The 21,397-nt window shown below is 48.1% G+C and overlaps 1 protein-coding gene across 10 annotated transcripts; it reads left to right on the top strand.

Annotated features, from left to right (window-relative positions):
• Nucleotides 1-1,087: 1,087 nt before the first annotated feature.
• Nucleotides 1,088-21,038, top strand: TARS2 (threonyl-tRNA synthetase 2, mitochondrial). 10 transcript variants are annotated; one of them, XM_054553309.1, is made up of 19 exons: nucleotides 1,143-1,278; nucleotides 1,621-1,817; nucleotides 2,728-2,851; nucleotides 4,380-4,504; nucleotides 5,165-5,282; nucleotides 5,369-5,433; nucleotides 6,016-6,094; nucleotides 9,768-9,914; nucleotides 10,096-10,194; nucleotides 10,817-11,034; nucleotides 11,786-11,948; nucleotides 12,181-12,318; nucleotides 12,506-12,583; nucleotides 15,531-15,650; nucleotides 17,771-17,871; nucleotides 18,066-18,167; nucleotides 18,340-18,412; nucleotides 19,023-19,137; nucleotides 20,355-21,038. In XM_054553309.1, exons 1-19 carry the CDS (start codon nucleotides 1,213-1,215, stop codon nucleotides 20,501-20,503), a joined length of 2,277 nt encoding a protein of 758 aa, XP_054409284.1. In that variant the 5' UTR covers nucleotides 1,143-1,212; the 3' UTR covers nucleotides 20,504-21,038. The 10 variants fall into 10 exon arrangements, with proteins under 10 accessions (XP_024105318.1, XP_054409306.1, XP_054409284.1 ...); XM_024249550.2 differs by lacking the exon at nucleotides 15,531-15,650 and having other exon boundaries at nucleotides 1,088-1,278; XM_054553311.1 differs by lacking the exon at nucleotides 18,066-18,167.
• Nucleotides 21,039-21,397: the final 359 nt, after the last annotated feature.

Raw genomic sequence — 21,397 nt, 5'->3', positions numbered from 1 at the left:
GCCTCTCGGGTTCAAGCGATTCTCCTGCCTCGGCCTCCCAAGTAGCTGAGATTACAGGCACCCGCCACCATGCCCAGCTAATTTTTGTATTTTTAGTAGACACGGGGTTTCACCATGTTGGCCAGGCTGGTCTAGAACTCCTGACCTCGGGTGATCCACCGCCTCAGCGTCCCAAAGTGCTGGGATTACAGCGTGAGCCACTGCACGCGGCCATCTTTGCTCCAGCTTTAAAGTGGTTATATTTACCTGTAGTCCCAGCTACTCCAGAGGCTGAGGTGATCAGTTAAGCCCAGGAGGTCGAGACTGCAGTGAGCCATGATTGTACCCCTGCACTCCAACCTGGGCCATGGTGAGACCTTGTCTCAAAATTAAAAAATAAAACTGTTACACTCATTTATCATAATAGCTTCTTGTTGCTTTTGCCCATTACCAAAAAACCATGGGCCACGCTAGACGATTTACATAAAATTTAACTCAACAATTGGGAGTAACACTATTCTCATTTTATAGTTGAGAAAACTGAGGCTTAGAGAAATTAAGTAGGTCAGGCAACGTGCTCACGTCTGTAATTCCAGAACTCTGGGAGGCAGGAGCGCGGTGGGGGTTGGGGGGGGGGTTGCTTGAGGCCAGGAGTTCGAGACTACCGTGGCCAACATAGTGACAACCGCCCCCCCCCCCCACCCCCGGTCTCTATTAAATAAATATGAGAAGTTAAATAATTTTCCCAAAATTACATAGTTAATGGCAGATCCAGAATTTACACTAGGTCTGTCTGGTTCCCCAGTCTATGCTCTTAAGTTTTGCTACTTGCTGTAAGGACCATGTAAAATAAAATGTATAGTTAAAGGGAAATTACTACCGTTTCCTGTCTGGTTTTCTCCCACTCTCGCCCTCAAAAGTTCACCTGCCCTTGTCCTCAAAGCCCCAGGACGCCTAATTGCTATTTTTGGGTTTCAGCTGAAACGCCACGGGTCTGGGGGATAGCGAGGGTGTGTTACACTTTCGGTCTTCCGGTCAGCCGGAACCACTCACACCGCTGCTGGTGCTGTGTGGGGTGTACCTCTTCGGAGTTCCTGGAGGTGGTGCCAGACTAGAGTGGCAGCCGTAGTAACCAATAGACACGCACTTTGTTGGACAAGAAGCCAATGAAGAATTATGTGGAGGAGAAGCGGCGATAATCTGTTTGAGGATGTAGGCACTGTTTGAAGAAACATGGCCCTGTATCAGAGGTGGCGGCGGCTCCGGCTCCAAGGTTTACAGGCTTGCAGGCTACACACGGTGCGTGAGGCACCCCCAAAGTTCCGATCCGCATCAGACTCAGCCCAGCCGAAGCCCCCAAATTTTTATGTTAGCCCAGCCTCACGCCACTCCTCCTCTCCCTGGTCCTCCGAGTCCCCAGAAAAGGACTCATATCTAAACTCGTTATCTAATTCTCGAGTTAGCGGTCTGGGGGGCTCTGAGCTCGAAGGGCCCCCAGCCTAGGGTCTTGTATCACCCAATCCCCTTAAAAGAGTAGGAATTTGGACGAAGTCCACTTAACCACCCCAAAGTGCCATCATCCCTAATTCTAAGAAAGAATGATGGGACGTGTGTTACCTGCTAATATATCTTTCTCTCCAGGCAGTTGTGTCGACCCCTCCACGCTGGTTGGCAGAGCGGCTTGGCCTTTTTGAGGAGCTATGGGCTGCTCAGGTAAAGAGATTAGCAAGCATGGCACAGAAGGAACCCCGGACTATTAAGATATCACTTCCTGGAGGCCAGAAAATTGATGCTGTGGCATGGAATACAACCCCCTACCAACTAGCCCGGCAGATCAGGTAACAGGCCCATCCTGTAACTACCAGGATTATCCTTCTGCCCCTTTACTTTCTCTTCACTTGAGCAGGGGAAAAAAACTTGGTCTGCTTGTTTCTGTTCCATCCCCATTAAGATAGCCTTTCCTGAAGATTTTGTTTTTGTTTTTTGTTGTTGTTCTTTTATACAGACAGGGTCTCTCCATGTTGCCCAGGCTGGTCTTGAACTCCTGGGCTCAAGCGATCCTTCCATCTCAGCCTCCTGAAGTGCTGGGATTACAGGCATGAGCCACCAAACCCGGCCTGAGATTTGTTTTATCTGTACTAGTTTCTGCATCAGAGTCTCTGTCCTTTCATTGCGGAAAGAAATGAAAGCTTCTATTGCTCTTGTAACTCATTTTACCTTTGCAAGTTTACAGTTGCTGAGAGATGAGCAACTTTCTCCCCACTGTGGATTGTAACCCTGTCTTTTTTAAATCATTAATTTACTTTTTAATAATTGATATATAAGAATTGAACATATGAATGGGGTACATGTGATATTTTGATACATGCATACAATATGTAATGATCAAATCAGGGTGTTCAGGATATCTGTTACCCCAAACATTTATCATTTCTTTGTGTTGGGACTATTTCAAATCTTCTAGCTATTTTGAAATATACAATAAATTATTATTAACTGTATTCACCCAACTCTGCTATGGAACATTAGAGCATATTCCTTCTGTCTAACTCTATTTTTGTACCCATTAGCCAACCTCTTCATCTCCCTTCCCCCATCCTTCCCAGCCTCTGGTAACTATCACTCTATTCTCTACCACTGTGAGATCAGCTTTTTAAACTCTCATATAGGAATCAGAACATGTGATATTTTCCTTTTTGTGCCTTGTAACCCTGTCTTTTTCTTCATCCCCACCTTCCACTGCTGAAGTTCAACACTGGCAGATACTGCAGTGGCTGCTCAAGTGAATGGAGAACCTTATGATCTGGAGCGGCCCTTGGAGACAGATTCTGACCTCAGATTTCTGACATTCGATTCCCCAGAGGGGAAAGCAGTAAGTTTCTTTCTTATCAGGAATACAGTGACTACTAAACCAAGAGATATTGAAGCAGGAAATTCTAACATTTTATTCTTTTGCCTCAGTTTCTCCATTTGTAGTTGGGAGGGAGACCTACCACAGACTGTCTTGACTATTTCTGGTTAGGAAACTCATGGTGAAAGTTTTTAACTTAGCTTCGATCTATTAAGCAAACATTTGTGCTAGTGAAAGGGAGAGAGATGATATGTTGAAAAACAAAAGGATAAATATGTAAATTCAGCCCCCTCAACTCTTGAGCACGTACATTATAAGTCATCTGTAGTGTATATTAAATTCTAACATGGCTTATACAGCTGAGCACACAACCTGGTCACTTCCCCACCTTGTCTTCTTCATGTCAGCTCAGGTAGCACAGACCTTGCCTATTAGGATCCAGAAAAATAGAGTTCTCCTGCCATCTATGTGTAAATAGTGACCAAATCCAAGAGGAATAGTCCTATCGCACTACATTCATGGGACAGAAAAAAATAGGACTAAAAGACCAAACAGAGACCTAAGTAACCACTGTGTTAAGAAGATAGCTTATTCTGGCCAGGCACAGTGGCTCACGCCTGTAATCCCAGCACTTTGGGAGGCCGAGGCAGGTGGATCATCTGAGGTGAGGAGTTCAAGACCAGCCTGGCCAACATAGTACAAACCCCCTCTCTACTAAAAATATAAAAATTAGCTGGGCGTGGTGGTGAGCACTTGTCATCCCAGCTAATTGAGAGGCTGAAGCAGGAGAATTGCTTGAACCCGGGAGGCGGAGGTTGCAGTGAGCTGAGATCGCGTCATTGCATTCTAGCCTGGGTGACAGAGCGAGACTCTGTCTCAAAAAAAAAAAAAAAAAAAGAAAAATTATTCTGAAGCCCTAAAAGCTTACAGGAGCAACAGAAGACTGACGGGCCTCCAGCTTCTATGCTTTGGAACTGGGAAGCACCAAGGATTGAGGGGTGGGGCTGGAGCTTCTATGCACTGAAAGAAGAAAAGATACTGGCCTTCTTTCTTTTCTATTCAGTCTTTTTTTTTTTTTTTTTTTTGAGATGGAGTCTCACTCTGTCACCCAGGCTGGAGTGCAGTGGCGCAATCTTGCTTCACTGCAACTTCCACCTCCCGGGTTCAAGTGATTCTCCTGCCTCAGCCTCCTGAGTAGCTGGGATTACAGACACACGCCACCATGCCTGGCTAGTTTTGTATGTTTTAGTAGAGACAGGGTTTCACCATGTTGACCAGACTGGTCTCAAGCTCCTGACCTCAGATGATCCGCTTGCCTTGACCTCCTGAAGTGTTGGGGTTACAGGCATGAGCCACTGCACCTAGCCTTTTTTTTTAAGCTTGTTACTTTTTAGTGGTCACCCTCAAAATCTAGGATCCCCGTTTTGTGGTAGTTATTCCTAGAAGAACCATACCAGCTTTCCTACCAGCTTCTGTGAGGAAGAGCTCAGAGATCTAGGGGTTAAGGGAGAAGTTTATGAACTTATGAACCCCTTTTTTGTGAACCCAGGTGTTCTGGCACTCCAGCACCCATGTCCTGGGGGCAGCAGCTGAACAATTCCTAGGTGCTGTTCTCTGCAGAGGTCCAAGTACAGAATATGGCTTTTACCATGATTTCTTCCTGGGAAAGGAGAGGTGAGTAATGAAAGGAAGGAGGAGAATGATTCTGGGATGGTTTCTGAGGCTCTTTTCAGGGGCCTTGGGCATGCTTCATTTGGATGAGGAAGCTGGAGGAGAAGGGTTTCTCTAGGTCTCAACTATGACATTAGTACCTCCTTCTGTGCTAGTCCATGTCCCTCTTCTAACTCTGCTTGAAATTTACCTTCTTGGCTGGTGCACGTGTAGTGCCAGCTACTTGGGAGGCTGAGGTGGAAGGATCACTTGAGCCTGGGAGGTTGAGGCTGTGGTGAGCCATGATCTTAACCACTGCACCCAGCTTGTGTGACACAGCAAGACACTCTCTCAAAAAAAACAAAAAGAAAAAGAAGAAACAACTTACTTTGTTACTTGTTAGCTTTCATAAATTCAAGTTTTACTTAATCGCCCTCATTACTATTGTTCTAACTTTGTCTATCCAGATTTCCTGCATTCAACTTTTAACTTCATGCATAGAGCTTTTTCTCCAGCTGTAATATCTGTTACCTGATTTCCTATTTATATTTTCTCTGTCTGTCTTTGCCTATAACTCTAGATTTCTCTTGAAGGACAGGACCTCACCTGCTAGCCAACAGGTTTGTCACCCAGGTGACTGATGCACCTCGTAGGATGCAACCCAACCAATTCTCCTCTTTCCAGGACAATCCGGGGCTCAGAGCTACCTGTTTTGGAGCGGATTTGCCAGGAACTTACAGCTGCTGCTCAACCCTTCCGGAGGCTAGAGGCTTCACGGGATCAGCTTCGCCAGTTGTTCAAGGTGGGGTGGAGGGAAGAGGTGACTCTCCCAGGACATCTTTGTGGGAATAAACACTTTTCTTCAATCTCCCTTCTACCTTTTTCCAGGATAACCCCTTTAAGCTTCACTTGATTGAGGAAAGAGTGACAGGTCCAACAGCAACAGTATATGGGTAAGAGTTGTCAAGATTAAGGCAAACGGAGAGGTGGGGAAGCATTGAAGAAGGCCAGAAATGGGATAAGGGAAGAAAGATAGAAGGTAATTTGTGTTGCTCCAGAAAAAGAAATGGGAATGGGAATTGATTTTTTTTTTCTTTTTTTTTTTTTTGAGGCGGAGTCTTGCTCTGTCTCCCAGGCTGGAGTGCAGTAGCGCGATCTCAGCTCACTGCAACCTCCGCCTCCTGGGTTCAAGTGATTCTCCTGCCTTAGCCTCCAGAGTGGCTGGGATTACAGGCATGTGCCACCATGCCTGGCTAATTTTTATATTTTTAGTAGAGACGGGGTTTCACCATATTGTCCAGGCTGGTCTCAAACTCCTGACCTCGTGATCCACCCACCTTGGCTTCCCAAAGTGCTGGGATTATAGACATGAACCACCGCGCCCTGCCGGAGAATTGATTTTTATCTGCCATTGCCCTCTCTCAGTAGGACAGTTCCTTTCTCTTCACCTCTTCTGTCAGCTAAAGACCATGAGAGGGAGAAAGCTAGAAGCTGAAGATTCTGAAAATCACTAACTGGCCTCTTCTTTCTCCCAGGTGTGGCACATTGGTTGACCTTTGCCAGGGCCCCCACCTTCGGCATACTGGACAGATTGGAGGACTGAAGCTGCTATCGGTCAGTTGTGGGACAGAGTTAGGTTAAGATTCCTATTTTGAGCCAGGCATGGTGGCTCATGCCTGTAATCCCAGCACTTTGGGAGGCTGAGGCAGGTGGATCATAAAGTCAGGAGTTTGAGACCAGCCTGGCCAATATGGTGAAACCCCATCTCTACCAAAAATACAAAAATTAGCTGGGTGTGGTGGCGCACACCTGTAGTCCTAGCTGCTCGGGAGGCTGAGACAGGAGAATCGCCTGAACCTGGGAGGTGGTGGTTGTAGTGAGCTGAGATTGCACTACTGCACTCCAGCCTGGGCAACAGAGCAAGACTCCATCTCAAAAAAAAAAAAAATTCATGTTTGCACTGGGATGAGCAGGAGAATCGGAAGGTGATACTTTCTGTTGGCACCCCTTTTTTTTTGTTTTGAGACCGAGTTTCTCGGTCACCCAGGCTGGAGTGCAGTGGCGTGATCTCAGCTCACTGCAAGCTTCGCCTCCTGGATTCAAGCAATTCTCCTGCCTCAGCCTCCCGAGTAGCTGGGATAATAGGCGCGCACCACCATGCCCAGTTAATTTTGTATTTTTAGTAGAGACGGGGTTTCACCATGTTGGCCAGGGTGATCTCAAGTGATCTTCCCTCCTCGGCCTCCCAAAGTGCTGGGATTACAGGCATGAGCCACTGAGCCTGGCCCTGTAAGCCCTTTCTTTACTCTCATAAGCTGAGCGGGGAATACAGGAGAAAGAAACTTTGTCCCCACATTCTAAAAACCCCAGTTTGATGGCACATACTGGACAGCCTGCTAGGGCCCAGAAGCCAATTCAGATGCCCTAATATGACGTCAGTATTAAGGGGGGTGGAGCAGGAGGGTGTGAGCAAGCTGGATGGGTCATACAGGGAAGGGTCGTAGAGAGAGGGGGCGTGGTCCAGGAGGAAGATGAACACCATTTGACAGGCACAGGGAGAATACCTTTAGTGAAGGGTATGCTTTTTATGAAAATACTGTTCTGCATGGTGGCTCACGCCTATAATCCCAGCACTTTGGGAAGCCGAGGTGGGTGGACCACCTGAGGTCAGGAGTTCGAGACCGGCCTGACCAACATGGAGAAACCCCGTCTCTACTAAAAATACAGAATTAACTGGGTGTGGTAGCACATGCCTGTAATCCCAGCTACTTGCGAGGCTGAGGCAGGAGAATCGCTTGAACCTGGGAGGTGGAGGTTGTGGCGATCCAAGATCGTGCCATTGCACTCCAGCCTGGGCAACAAGAGCAAAACTCCGTCTCAAAAAAAGAAGAAAAGAAAATACTGTTCTGGACAAGATGAGTTACTAGATGGAATGGGATGAGTTACAAGGGAGCAAGGGGAAATGCAGATGTGTAGAGCAAAAAGCTCTGAACTTAGGCTGGGCGTGGTGGCTCATGCCTATAATCCCAGCACTTTGGGAGGCCAAGGTGGGTGGATCACTTGAGATCAGCCTGGCCAACATGGCAAAACCCCATGGCGTGGTGGCCTTGGGTAAATCTTACTTATTTTCCCCATCTATAAAATGAAGCTATTAATTCCTTTTTGCCCTACCAGTAAATTCACCTCATAAAGATAATGAAAACCAGGCCAGGCATGGTGGCTGACACCTGTAATCCCAGCACTTTGGGGAGGCTGAGGCAGGCGGATCACTTGAGGTCAGAAGTTCGAGACCAGCCTGGCCAACATGGTGAAACCCTGTCTCTACTAAAAATACACAAATTAGCTGGGTGTGCTGGCCTACACCTGTAATCCCAGCTACGAAGAAGGCTGAGGCAGGAGAGTCACTTGAACTCTGCCAGGCAGAGGTTGCAGTGAGCTGAGATTGTGCCACTGCATTCCAGCCTGGGCCACAGAGCAAGACAACGTCTCAAAAAAAAAAAGATAATGAAAACCAACTAATGCAGGAGAAAGGAAAAGTTAAAAAGTGCTGTAAAATATAGACTGTCGGCCAGGTGCAGTGGTTCACACGTGTAATCCCAACATTTTGGGAGGCCAAGTTGGGTGGATCACTTGAGCTCAGGAGTTCAAGGCCAGCCTGGCCAACATGGTGAAGCCTCGTCACTACTAAAAATAAAAAATTAGCTGAGCGTGGTGGCATGCACCTGTAGTCCCAGCTACTCGGGAGGCTGAGGCAGGAGAATTGCTTGAACTGGGAGGCAGAGGTTGCAGTGAGCCAAGATCGCACCACTGCACTCCAGCCTGGGCAACAGAGTGAGACTCTGTTTCAAAAAATATACATATAGGGGCCGGGCGTGGTGGCTCACACCTATAATCCCAGCACTTTGGGAGGCTGAGGCGGGTGAATCACGAGGTCAGGAGATCGAGACCATCCTGGCTAACACAGTGAAACCCCGTCTCTACTAAAAATACAAAAAATTAGTCGAGTGTGGTGGCGATGGCCGGTAGTCCCAGCTACTCGGGAGGCTGAGGCAGGAGAATGGCATGAACCCGGGAGGCAGAGCTTGCAGTGAGCCGAGATCGCACCACTGCACTCCAGCCTGGGTGACAGATATATATATACACACACACACGTATAGACTGTTTCTCATTAGTACTGTTTAACAGTTTTATTTTATTTTATTTTTATTTTTTTGAGACAGAGTCTTGCTCTGTTGCCCAGGCTGGAGTGCAGTGACCCGATCTCGGCTTACTGCAACCTCTGCCTGCCAGGTTCAAGCGATTCTCCTGCCTCAGCCTCCTGAGTAGCTGGGATTACAGGCACGTGCCACCACACCTGGCTAATTTTTGTATTTTTAGTACAGACAAGGTTTCACCATGTTGGTCAGGCTGGTCTTGGAACTCTTGACCTTGTGATCCACCTGCTTCAGCCCCCCAAAGTGCTGGGATTACAGGCGTGAGCCACTGTGCCCGGCCTCTCATTAGTACTTTTTTGTTTGTTTGTTTGTTTGTTTGTTATTTTTTGAGATGCAGTCTCGCTCTGTCGCCCAGGCTGGAGTGCAGTGGTGCGATCTCAGCTCACTACTAGCTCCACCTTCTGAGTTCATGCCATTCTCCTGCCTCAGCCTCCCGAGTAGCTGTGACTACAGGCACCCGCCACCATACCCCGCTAATTTTTTTGTATTTTTAGTAGAGACGGGGTTTTACCATGTTAGCCAGGATGGTCTCGATCTCCTGACCTCGTGATCCGCCCGCCTCGGCCTCCCAAAATGCTGGGATTACAGGCGTGAGCCACCACGCCCGGCTCATTAGTACTGTTAAATGAGAGAGCAGGCAGAGGCTTTTGGATTTCATGTGGCCAGGAATGGGATATGGTGTAGAAGACTGACTTTTCTAGCAGCTGTATAGGATATTGATAAATGGAAGAATAGACTGACAGTTGACCAGAGCTTATGGTTACTCCTCTAAGCAGTCATTGATTAGAATGGGAAGAAACTAAGTAAAGGGGTAATGAGAATGGGGAGAAAAAGAGATGGCAAGGTAAGGTTAGGCCTGACCGGGTTGTATGTAGGAATTAAGGGTCAGGCAATTTCAACACTGTAATCTAGAAGAAGGGTGTCTAGAGGATGGAGGTGTTCATCTTACTGGTGGGATTGTTGTCAAGAGGCATACCTGTGACACTTAACACTGAGAGTATCATATGAGTCTTGAAAAAGGTTGGGGGCCTTCAGTCCTCATCTTTCCTTTGGTCCCCTATGTCCTCACACAGAACTCATCATCCTTATGGAGGTCTTCAGGGGCCCCAGAGACATTGCAGAGAGTGTCAGGGATTTCATTCCCCACAACAGAATTGCTGAGGGCCTGGGAAGCATGGAGGGAGGAAGCAGAATTGCGGGACCACCGGCGCATTGGGAAGGTACAGAGATTGGGAAGATAGGGAGGGATGGTGATAAGGGTTGGAGAGAGATGACAGAACCTGATTATGAAATTGGGAGCAGATTCAGTCACACAGACTGAGCAGCTCCGTCAGTTGTTCTGAGTTCCAAAGCCACCTCCTTGCCCTTGAAGTGACCCAATATTGCTATTCCTGACCCCAGGAACAGGAACTCTTCTTCTTCCATGAACTGAGCCCTGGGAGCTGCTTCTTCCTGCCACGAGGGACAAGGGTGTATAATGCACTAGTGGCGTTTATCAGGGTAAGGGGACCCAGGTCTAGAGGAAAGAAGACCAGGGAGGGGCTGAGGGACTAGAAGAAGCTAAGGTGTTTGTGTTAAAAGATGGGGGTTGGGGCCGGGCATAGTGGCTCACATCTATAATCTTAGCACTTTCGGAGGCTGAGCCGTGCAGATCACCTGAGGTCAGGAGTTCGAGACCAGCCTGGCCAACATGGCAAAACCCCGTCTCTACTAAAACAAATACAAAAACTTAGCCGGTGTGGTGGCAGTGCCTGTCGTCCCAGCTACTGGGGAGGCTGAGGCAGGAGAATCCCTTGAACCCAGGAAGGGGAGGTTGCAGTGAATTGATGTCGAACCACTGCACTCCAGCCTGGGTGATACAGTGAGACTCCGTCTCAAAGAGAAAAAAAAAAGGCCGGGGGGGTGGTTTGGAATCATAAACATAAATATTGAAAGTGCTGGTGACCTTTAATACTACAATTGTGTGGTCTGCAGTTGGGGAGCATAGAGATGGGACCTGGTATTTAATAGGTTGTGGTTGCAATCAGCATGGCCTGAGGGCCCAGGAAGATCACACAGCTGACACCCTACCTGCTTTCCTTCCAGTTACTTTGACCTTCCATGTCTGTACCCTCCTCTCCAGGCTGAGTATGCCCGTCGTGGTTTCTCCGAGGTGAAAACTCCCACACTGTTTTCTACAAAACTCTGGAAACAGTCAGGGCACTGGGAGCATTATCAGGAAGACATGTTTGCCGTGCAGCCCCCAGGCTCTGACAGGCCTCCCAGCTCCCAGAGTGACGATTCTACCAGGCATATCACAGATACACTCGCCCTCAAGCCTATGAACTGCCCTGCACACTGGTAAGCTGGGAGCTAGGGTTACAATCAGATTGCTAAATATTAAATAATAGAAAGCACCTTGGGGCTGGACACAGTGGCTCACGCCTGTAATCCCAACACTTTGGGAGGCCGAGGTGGGCAGATCACCTGAGGTTGGGAGTTTGAGACCAGCCTGACCAACATGGAGAAACCCTGTCTCTACTAAAAATACAAAAAATTAGCCAGGCGCGGTGGCGGGTGCCTGTAGTCCCAGCTACTCAGGAGGCTAAGGCAGGAGAATGGCATGAACCCAGGAGGCGGAGCTTGCAGTGAGCCGAGATCACGCCACTGCACTTCAGCCTGGGTGACAGAGCGAGACTACATCTCAAAAAAAAAAAAAGAAAGCACCTTGGAAAGAGTATTGGGACACCTGATTTGAGCCTACAATCTTCCCCCTAGCTAACCATGTGAATTTGGGAAACTCATTTTACCTCTTTAGGTCTCAGTCTCCTTAAAGTTGCTATCTAAGGCTCCTCCTTCAGCTCAGTGACCATCACAGAACAGGGAAATGGTAAATGATGTCTGTTATTGTGTTACTGAGAAATCCACTTTTGAACCTCAGGGTTCAGACTGTGATGAGTGGGATTGACAGGACTCAGTGGGAGGATGTGCTGAAGCTGGAGAGGGCTATAGCAGATGGTGCAGAGAAAGTAGGCAAGCAGATTGGGTGGAGGAGCAGTCTTCGGGGGCTAGTCCTCCCTATGGCCCTGACCCCTCTGCACCCCAACCTCAGCCTGATGTTCGCCCACCGGCCCAGATCCTGGCGGGAACTGCCCCTGCGACTAGCTGACTTTGGGGCTCTACACCGGGCTGAAGCCTCTGGTGGTCTGGGGGGACTGACCCGACTGCGGTGCTTCCAGCAGGATGATGCTCACATCTTCTGTACAACAGATCAGGTGGCCTTTCCCTGGCTCCACCAAAGCTTTTCTAAACCACCTTTCTTTCTCCCTATGAACCTGCAAACCCTTGATCTTTATTTGCCCCCTGTATGTACTATAATTCAGCTACATTCTACCCCTAGTTTGCTTCTGCTTCCTCTCTGTTTTTGCCCTTTGTTTCCCTCAAACTGCCAGCATCCCTGATCTCTAGCTGGCTCACAGCTCACTGACCCTTATTTCCTGCCCCCAGCTGGAAGCAGAGATCCAAAGCTGTCTTGATTTCCTCCGTTCCGTCTATGCCGTTCTTGGCTTCTCCTTCCACCTGGCACTGTCCACCCGGCCATCTGGCTTCCTGGGGGACCCTTGCCTTTGGGACCAGGCCGAACAGGTGAGTAGGAGGTAGAGAAATAGAGGCAGATAAACCACTCTCTGGTGGGAAGGAGTGGAGAATACAGTAATAGTCATCAAGGTTCTCAGAGGCATCTGGTGAGTGGGTCATTTGTTGGGGACTGACTGGATGTGTTGCTTTTGAAGTCTAAGATGATGTATTCCACTCTTGTCTCATTCCTTCAAAGGTCCTTAAACAGGCCCTGAAGGAATTTGGAGAACCCTGGGACCTCAACTCTGGAGATGGTGCCTTCTATGGACCTAAGGTAAGCTTGGGACCCTGGTTAGTGTGTATTTATTTATTTTTTGCTTTGTTTTAGTAAATATTTAATAGATACAAAGAATTTTTTTTTTTGAGACAGTCTCACTCTGTCACCCAGGCTAGAATGCAGTGGCGTGATCTCAGTTCACTGCAACCTCCAGCTCCCTGGTTCAAGCAATTCCCCTGCCTCAGCCTCCCGAGTAGCTGAGATTACAGGTGCATGCCACCACACCCGGCTAATTTTTTTGTATTTTTAATAGAGATGGGGTTTCGCCATGTTGGCCAGACTGGTCTCGAACTCCTGACCTCAGGCAATCCACCCCCCTTTGGCCTCCCAAAGTGCTGGGATTACAGGCATGAGCCACCGCACCCGGCCACGAAGAAATATTTTTAAACTTACGTAGGATATAAAGAAAAACAATATACGTTCTGCCCTCTTGGCATTTGCAATTTGCAATCTACTGAGGGCTGTTGAAGGTAAATAGGCCATATCAGTGCTGCGAGATCTGTGCTGTGTACCAAAAGAGCTGGTACCAAAAGAGCATGTTAGCTGGGGTTAGCATTACTCGAGGAGGTTACAAAAGGTGTCCTGCAGGAATCACTTTCCAATCTGAAAGGTGAGTGTTGGCCAAGTAAAGATGTGTTTCAGGAGGGAGCAGTGTAGGCAGAGGCTGGGGATAGGGATAAAAACACATGGCAGACCAATCTGGGCAACACAGGGAGACCCTGTGTCTACCAAAAAAAAAAAATTAGCTGGGTGCAGTGGCTTGTGCCTGTGGTCCCAGCTACCCTGCAGGCTGAGATGGGAGGATCACCTGATCCCAGGAGGTAGAGGCTGCAGTGAGCCGAGATTGCGTCCCACTGCACTCCAGCCTGGGTGATAGAGTGAGACCCTGTCTCAAAAGAAAAGAAGTCAAGGGGAAAAAAGGACTGAAAAGTGTCCACTGGATTTAGTAAAAAGGCTGCTGGATTTCAAAGGACCATTTTCAGTAAAGTAGGGCCTGAGGGTGGAGTTAGAAGGTGAATAAATGAGGCCTGTGTGGTGGCTCATGCCTGTAATCCCAGCACTTTGGGAGGCCGAGGTGGGTGGATCACTTGAGGTCAGGAGTTCGAGACCAGCCTGGCCAACGTGGCGAAACCCCATCTCTACTAAAAATATAAAAATTGGCCGGGTGAGGTGTTAGGACACACCTGTAGTCCCAGCTACTCAGTAGCCTGAGGCAGGAGAATCGCTGAACCTGGGAGGTGGAGGTTGCAGTGAGCCAAGATCACACCACTGCACCCTAGCCTGGGCAACAGAGCAAGACTCCATCCCAAAAAGTAAAAATAAAACAGGCCGAGTGTGGTGGCTCACGCCTATAATCCCAGCACTTTGGGAGGCTGAGGCAGGTGGATCACCTGAGGTCAGGGGTTTGAGACCCCATCTCTACTAAAAATACAAAAATTAGTCCAGCATGGTGACGGGCACCTGTAAACCCAGGAGGTGGAGGTTGCAGTGAGCCGAGGTTGCAGTGAGCTGAGGTCGCACCATTGCACTCCAGCCTGGGCGACAGAGTGAGGCTCCGTCTCAAAAAAATAATAATAAAATGAGAAATAAAATAAATGCTATGATGAGAGGAAGTCTGTTTGGAGGAAGAAGTTGAATTTATAAAAGAAGTTGTAAAGGGAAGTTCCTGGAGAGGTTTAAGGTAGGATTGAGAAGCCTTCATAGAAGGGATCACCATTGCCATTGTATCCAGGGTGGAAGGAAAGGCTGAAGGTAGATGCAAGGAAGTTTATAGGCATGGTAACAGGAAGTTGAGGCTCTTCCCATCCCATGGTATCAATTATCTGAATTCTTCATGAGGCAGGATCATTTGCTGAAATGAGAGTGGAGAAGAGGAGAGTTGTCAGTGAGGGGGCTGAAGATATGAAGAAAAGGCCGTGTGCAGTGGCCCCCTCTTGTAATCCCAGCACTTAGGGAGGCTGAACTGAGAGGATCACTTGAATCCAGGAGTTTGAGACCAGCCTGGGCAACATAGTAAGACCTCATCTCTACAAAAAAAAATTTTTTTTTTTTTGAGACTGTGTCTTGCTCTGCTGCCCAGGCTGGAGTGCAGTGGCTCGATCTCGGCTCACTGCAAGCTCTGCCTCCCAGGTTCACGCCATTTTCCTGCCTCAGCCTCCCAAGTAGCTGGGACTATAGGCACCCACCACCATGCCTGGCTAATTTTTTTGTATTTTTTTTTTAGTAGATATGGGGTTTCACCGTGTTAGCCAGGATGGTCTCGATCTCCTGACCTCATGATCCGCCCACCTCGGCCTACCAAAGTGCTGGGATTACAGGCATGAGCCACTGCACCCAGCCGTCTCTACAAAAAATTTAAAACAAATTTTAAAATTAGCTGGATGTGATGGTGGGCACCTGTAGCCCCAGCTACTCAGGAGGCTGAGGTGGGAGGATCACTTGAGTCCAGGATTTTGAGGCTGCATGAGCTATGATCAAGGCACCGCACTCCAGCTTGGGTAACAGAACAAAACCCTGTCTCAATAAAATAAATAAATAAAAAGATACAGAGAGAAAGGAAATTACTCAAAAACTGTTATATAGCTAAAATCTTTTTTTGTTTGTTTTGTTTTATTTATTTATTTTTATATATTTTTTTGAGACCGAATTTTGCTCTGTTGCCCAGGTTGGAGTGTAGTGGCGCAATCTCGGCTCACTGCAACCTCTGCCTGCCGGGTTCAAGCGATTCTCCTGCCCCAGCCTCCCCAGTAGCTGGGATTACAGGCATGTACCACCACGCCCAGCTAATTTTTGTATTTTTAGTAGAGATGGGGTTTCACCATGTTGGCCAGGCTGGTCTTGAACTCCCAACCTCAGGTGATCTGCCCGCCTTGGCTTCCCAAAGTGGTGGGATTATTACAGACGTGAGCCATCCTGCCTAGCCTTTTTTTTTTTTTTTTTCAAGACAGACTCTTGCTCCGTTGCCAGACTGAAGTGCAGTGGCGGATCTTGGCTTACTGCAACCTCCACCTCCCAGGTTCAAGCGATTCTCTTGCCTCAGCCTCCCGAGTATCTGGGACTACAGGTGTGCACCACCACGCCCAGCTAATTTTTTTTTTTTTTTTTGAGGTGGAGTTTTACTCTGTCGCCCAGGCTAGAGTGGAGTGGCACAATCTCGGCTCACCGCAACCTCCACCTCCTGGGTTCAAGCGATTCTCCTGCCTCAGCCTCCCCAGTAGCTGGGATTACAGGCACCTGCTACCATACCAGCTAATTTTTGTATTCCTATTTTTAGTAGACGGGGTTTCACCGTGTTGGCCAGGCTGGTCTCGAACTCCTGACCTCAGGTGGTCCACCTACCTTGGCCTCCCAAAGTGCTGGGATTACAGGAGTGAGCCATGTGCCTTGCCTGGCTAAAATCTTTTGAGTACTCAAAGTTGCTGTTGACAGTGTTGGGGTCTTTTATTCAGGTAACATGTGTATTCTCATTTTTATGTCCCAAATGTTTATTCCAGCATATGGTATTTATTTAGCTGCTTCAATAAGTAGTTAGGAAATTAAAATATTAACAGTAATGAAAGTGTGTCTTCTGATTTATTTCGGCAATAATAGTAGGCAAATAAAATATCTTTATTACTAAGAAAAAAATTGAGAGAGGTTAAACAATGTGCTTAAGGTTACAGAGATAACAGTCATAAAGTGCATAAAGTGTGTGTTATGTTGAATCAGTCTAATAAGTTGCTGGCTAAAATACTGCCATAAAAAGAGAGAGCAAAAAGCTGGAAAATCCCTGAGGAGAACAGAGCATAGAGCTTATTAGGGCAACCCAAAGGATTGCTGGCAGCAGACAGGGACCAGCTGAATTTCGAAATACTGACTTCTATGGTGGCATCAATCTCTGCATTTGCATCTGTGTGGTTTGTGACATATTGGGCAGCACTGAGCAGTTCTCTTGCAGGGCCAAAGATGTAGGAGGCTAAGGTGCAGAAGAACAATGAATGGTACAAGGGGAACTAGGGAAAATGGTACAGCTTCATGGGATAAGAAACAAAGGTGGGAGGGGCCTGAAGATGGGAGAGAAAATGAGGAGTTAAAGAACCTGTGGGTTGAAGTGCCATTAATGGAATAATTGTCATGGCCGGGTGTGGTGGCTCACACCCATAATCCCAGCACTTTGGGAGGCCAAAGTGGGCACATCACTTGAGATCAGGAGTTTGAGACCAGCCTGGCCAACATGGTGAAACCCCATCCCTACTGAAAAAAAAAAAACCACATATATATATATGTGTGTGTGTGTGTATATATATATATATATGTGTGTGTGTGTATATATATATATGTATATATATGTGTGTGTGTGTGTATATATATATGTGTGTGTATATATATGTGTGTGTGTGTATATATATGTGTGTGTGTATATATGTGTGTGTATATATGTGTGTGTATATATGTGTGTATATATGTGTGTATATATGTGTGTGTATATATGTGTGTGTGTATATATGTGTGTATATATATGTGTGTGTATATATGTGTGTGTATATATGTGTGTGTATATATATGTGTGTGTATATATATACACACACACACACACACACACATACATACACACATACATATATATATGTTAGCTGGGCGTGGTGGCGTGTACCTGTAGTCCCAGCTACTCAGGAGGTTGAGGCAGGAGAATCGCTTGAACCCGGGAGGCAGAGGCTGCAGTGAGCTGAAATCATGCCACTGCACTCCTGTCAGGGTGACAGAGTGAGACTCTGTCCCAAAAAAAAAAAGGAATAATTGTCGGAGCTGGCTGACCAAGAGACAGTAATCAGAGTAGGGTGTCTGATGGACAGTTTCAGAGGTACAGCCATTGGGGGAGATGACAGGATAAAGGGTGTAGCCATATCTGGGTGGTGGTGAAGATCTCTGAGATGAAGAGCTCAAGGAATTGAGAGGCCAGGGTGTGGACATCAGGTAATATTATAACACCATTATTAGGTGGAGAGAGCTGCTGAGAACTACTGCCAGAGTGAGTTGAGTAGAGTGAAGTGGAGGGGTAGCATATGATAGAGCTGGGTGACATGATGAGGGTGGTAGCCCGGGATGAGGGTAGGTTAAAGGGTGGGATGGCACAGGTAATGGAGGATAGTGGTTCCTGGATAGTGCTTCTGGCTTATCTCATGCCTTCCTATCTGTTTCCTGTAGATTGACGTGCACCTCCACGATGCCCTGGGCCGGCCACATCAGTGTGGGACAATTCAGCTTGACTTCCAACTGCCCCTGAGATTTGACCTCCAGTATAAGGGGTATAAAACCTTGCCCTATCCTCTTTTCCCTTAACAGTGCATGGAATAAGTCCTTCTGCCTTTGGCCCTAAAAACTAAACCCTCCACACCCTCTCCTGCCAGAGCTGAATATTTCTTAAAAACTGGAAGGTGATCCTGGGTACACAATTCGTGATACTTCCACCATTCCATCCACCCCCCTGTTTCCTTTCAAGGCAGGCGGGTGCCCTGGAGCGTCCAGTCCTCATTCACCGAGCAGTGCTCGGTTCTGTGGAAAGACTGTTGGGAGTGCTGGCAGAAAGCTGCGGTGGGAAATGGTGAGACCTCTGACCTAGATTGCTGTTCTGGCCCAAAACCGGATAGTTATGCTCCAGATCCTGTCCCCCTTCATATGCCAGCCTCTTTCCTTCTCAAGTCTGCTCCATACAACCACACTTCTGGCCAGAGCCAGAGTGACTAATTTGCCATCATCTGTTCTTTCCCAACCAGGCCACTGTGGCTGTCCCCGTTCCAGGTGGTGGTCATCCCTGTGGGGACTGAGCAAGAGGAGTATGCCAAAGAGGTAAGGAGTTGAGGCAAGGGAGGGGGCAGAAGCAGGTCCAGTAGAGAGTCTGGTGCCCTGCAGTGGGCAGGAAGAGGCCGCAGGGGTGGTGGAGGAAGGAGCACAGCCCTCGGAGCCACAAGGCTGGGCTCGAGTGGCTGCTGTCCTAGATGCTGGAAATCCTGTATCTAAAAAATGTAACTAATGCCTACCTTGTAGAGATGTATGAAAATTAAACCAATTAACAAATGTTGAAAGCCGCCAAAAGAGCACTTGGCACAAAACTGGGATTGAGTACACAGTTTTATTTTTCCTTTCTAGAGAGAATTGAGGATATGGATGGTACCAGAGTTGAACAGCTGGTTGGGTAGAGCAGTGGCTAGAAGGCAAAGTCCAGGGAATAACTGGGGGGTCATCTCCAGTAGGAGGCAGAAAGGTTGTGGGGTTGGGGATGAATGGGGAGGAGGCCTCAATGTGGAGATGAAATGAGGAGAGGTTGCTGGTGAGAAGTGGAGAGCCCTGAGGCAGGGAGAGGAGGAACAGATGGGGGCATTGAGGGAAAAGAGCATCAGACTGTTAGCTCCTCAACTTTCCAGTAAATTAACTTCCTGTCACCAAACCTCTGATGCAGGCACAGCAGAGCCTGCGGGCTGCAGGACTGGTCAGTGACCTGGATGCTGACTCTGGACTGACCCTCAGCCGGAGAGTCCGCCGGGCCCAGCTTGCCCACTACAATTTTCAGTTTGGTAAGCTGAACCTCAGAGCCGATGTTCTCCCACCTGCCATCTGCATTCTTGCTGTTAAGTTTACCAAGTCTGGTAATGCATATTTGGGTTAATTGGGGCTCATTACCTGAGCAGGTAGGAGCCAGGATTCAGGACACCTGACTCATTTGGGCCCTGTGTTCCTTCACATTGCCCTGTCCTCCCCATAACCACTTCTGACCCTCAAAATAGTTTTCCTCTTTTTAACTCCTCTCTAGCTGTTGGTGTCTGTTAGGTTAATTAACCAAGGGAGTATCAGAGAGAAAGGGACGGGAGGGTTAATACGGTGTTAATTACCCTTGTTTATTTTAGACCTAGATGGAATCAGCCCTAAGGGATGAGGAGAAAGGCCTTAGGGAGAAAATTCTGTCACTGCCATGCTCCCTTTTTCATTTTCCAGGGTTCAGAGCTCTGCCTCAAAGGCGAGGAGCGGAAACTCCTCAGCCAGATTACCTGATTCTTGAGTTTTGCACACCCCACTCGCCCCACAAGCACCCAGAGCAAGCTGTGCTGCAATCCCAGGGACTTGCACATGGCCCCTTTCCCTCCCTTACCGCCCAGTCAGCCCCTGCATACATCCTCCTCAGCAGAGGCCCCTCACTCTGTGAATCCAGCCCTAACAGACACCAAGAGCCAGAGTGGGACTGATGAGAGGAAACTGTTCTAAGGGTCAGAAGTGGTTGGGGGGAGGCGGGGCAGTGTGAAGGCCACACCACTCCTGCCACCTTCCCCTTCCTCTAACACACACACACACACACAGATTCTCTCTGTGGGGTTCTCAGTGCACACACACACACACACAGATTCTGTGGGGTTCTCAGTACACACACACACACACACACACACACACACACACACACACTCTCTCTCTCTCTCTCTCTCTCTCTCTCTCTTTCTCTCTGTGGGGTTCTCAGTGTTTGTCTTTCTCTGCTTGACTCTAATGTCTCTGACCCTGGGGCTCTTGACCAGAAGCGATAAGGCCTGCGGGGACTGAAGCACTTCCTTGTCTCCTCAGGATGAGCAGGACTGGTCATTTAGTATTAGCAGACACAGCTGAATACTTCCTTTCTGTGAACCATATCTGGGCTCTGCTCCCACCCTTCCTAAAGATTTAGGTCTCTCAAGTTTCTGCAGAGCAAAAGAAACTATTTCATGTGGATGAATTTGCCCTGAGGTTCCCAAACTTCCTCTACCTGCAGTGGTTGGCCAGAAAGAGCAAAGTAAGAGAACAGTGAACATTCGGACTCGAGATAATCGTCGCCTTGGGGAGTGGGACTTGCCTGAGGCTGTGCAGCGACTGGTGGAGCTACAGAACACGAGGGTCCCAAATGCCGAAGAAATTTTCTGAGCCTTTGTACATAGATGAGGCAGAAACCTGCGAGAGCCATCAGCCTCCCTCACATGGGAGACCCCAACCCAGCTGACAGTGTGGAGCCCCCAGAACTTCAGAACTGTGTGGAGGCACATGTCTGCTCTCCTGAAAAGAGACTTGGTTTGGGGACCCCACAAAAGGAGGGAAGCTGTAGCTGTTTGGATGTGAGGAGAATGAAACTACAAAAAAAAATAAATTGGGCCAGGCGCAGTGGCTCATGCCTGTAATCCAGCCCTCTGGGAGGCTGAGGCAGACGGATCATGAAGTCAGGAGATCAAGACCACCCTGGCTAACACGGTGACACCCTGTCTCTACTAAAAATACAAAAAATTAGCCGGGCATGGTGGCACACGCCTGTAGTCCCAGCTACTCAGGAGGCTAAGGCAGGAGAATCGCTTGAACCCGGGAGGTGGAGGTTGCAGTGAGCTGAGATCGCGCCACTGCACTCCAGCCTGGGTGACAGAGCGAGACTCTGTCTCCAAATAAATAAATAAATAAATACAAACGGGAAGCTGCTGGTCATATGTCTTCATCTCTGACTCCGGAGAGGTGGGATAAAAGGATGTTCCACTTTGTCTCCCTCTTTTTTGTCCCAGAGAGTTAGGGAAATTGAAAAGGGACAGTCCAGACCTCACACTGGTAGGGGAGATCCCTTGGATAGGTTTCCTGCTCCCCCCTGTAAACTCCTTTGTGCCCTGTTTCCCCAACCCCAGTTCATGAGTTGGCAGATCCCCTCTCCACAGAAGGCAGCATGTAGATGGAGAAACTGAGGCACAAACTAGGGGCTCAAACACCTCTTGCTCCTTGATTCTCTGAATCAGTTTCTCTTGAAGTTCACAAGAATGTTCTCCTCTCATCAGTCCCATTCTT

Source organism: Pongo abelii, chromosome 1 (genome assembly GCF_028885655.2).
Source record: "Pongo abelii isolate AG06213 chromosome 1, NHGRI_mPonAbe1-v2.0_pri, whole genome shotgun sequence".
In the NCBI taxonomy this organism is placed as follows: domain Eukaryota; kingdom Metazoa; phylum Chordata; class Mammalia; order Primates; family Hominidae; genus Pongo; species Pongo abelii.
This window is presented reverse-complemented; position numbering and strand designations above follow the sequence as displayed.

Bases quoted from the DNA above. Each gene is read 5' to 3' on its own strand.
- TARS2 (XM_054553309.1), top strand. From the start codon at position 1,213: ATGGCCCTGTATCAGAGGTGGCGGCGGCTCCGGCTCCAAGGTTTACAG. The intron at 2,852-4,379 runs GTAAGTTTCTTT...TTGTGAACCCAG, and splicing joins ATTCCCCAGAGGGGAAAGCA to GTGTTCTGGCACTCCAGCAC. The intron at 4,505-5,164 runs GTGAGTAATGAA...TCCTCTTTCCAG, and splicing joins TTCTTCCTGGGAAAGGAGAG to GACAATCCGGGGCTCAGAGC.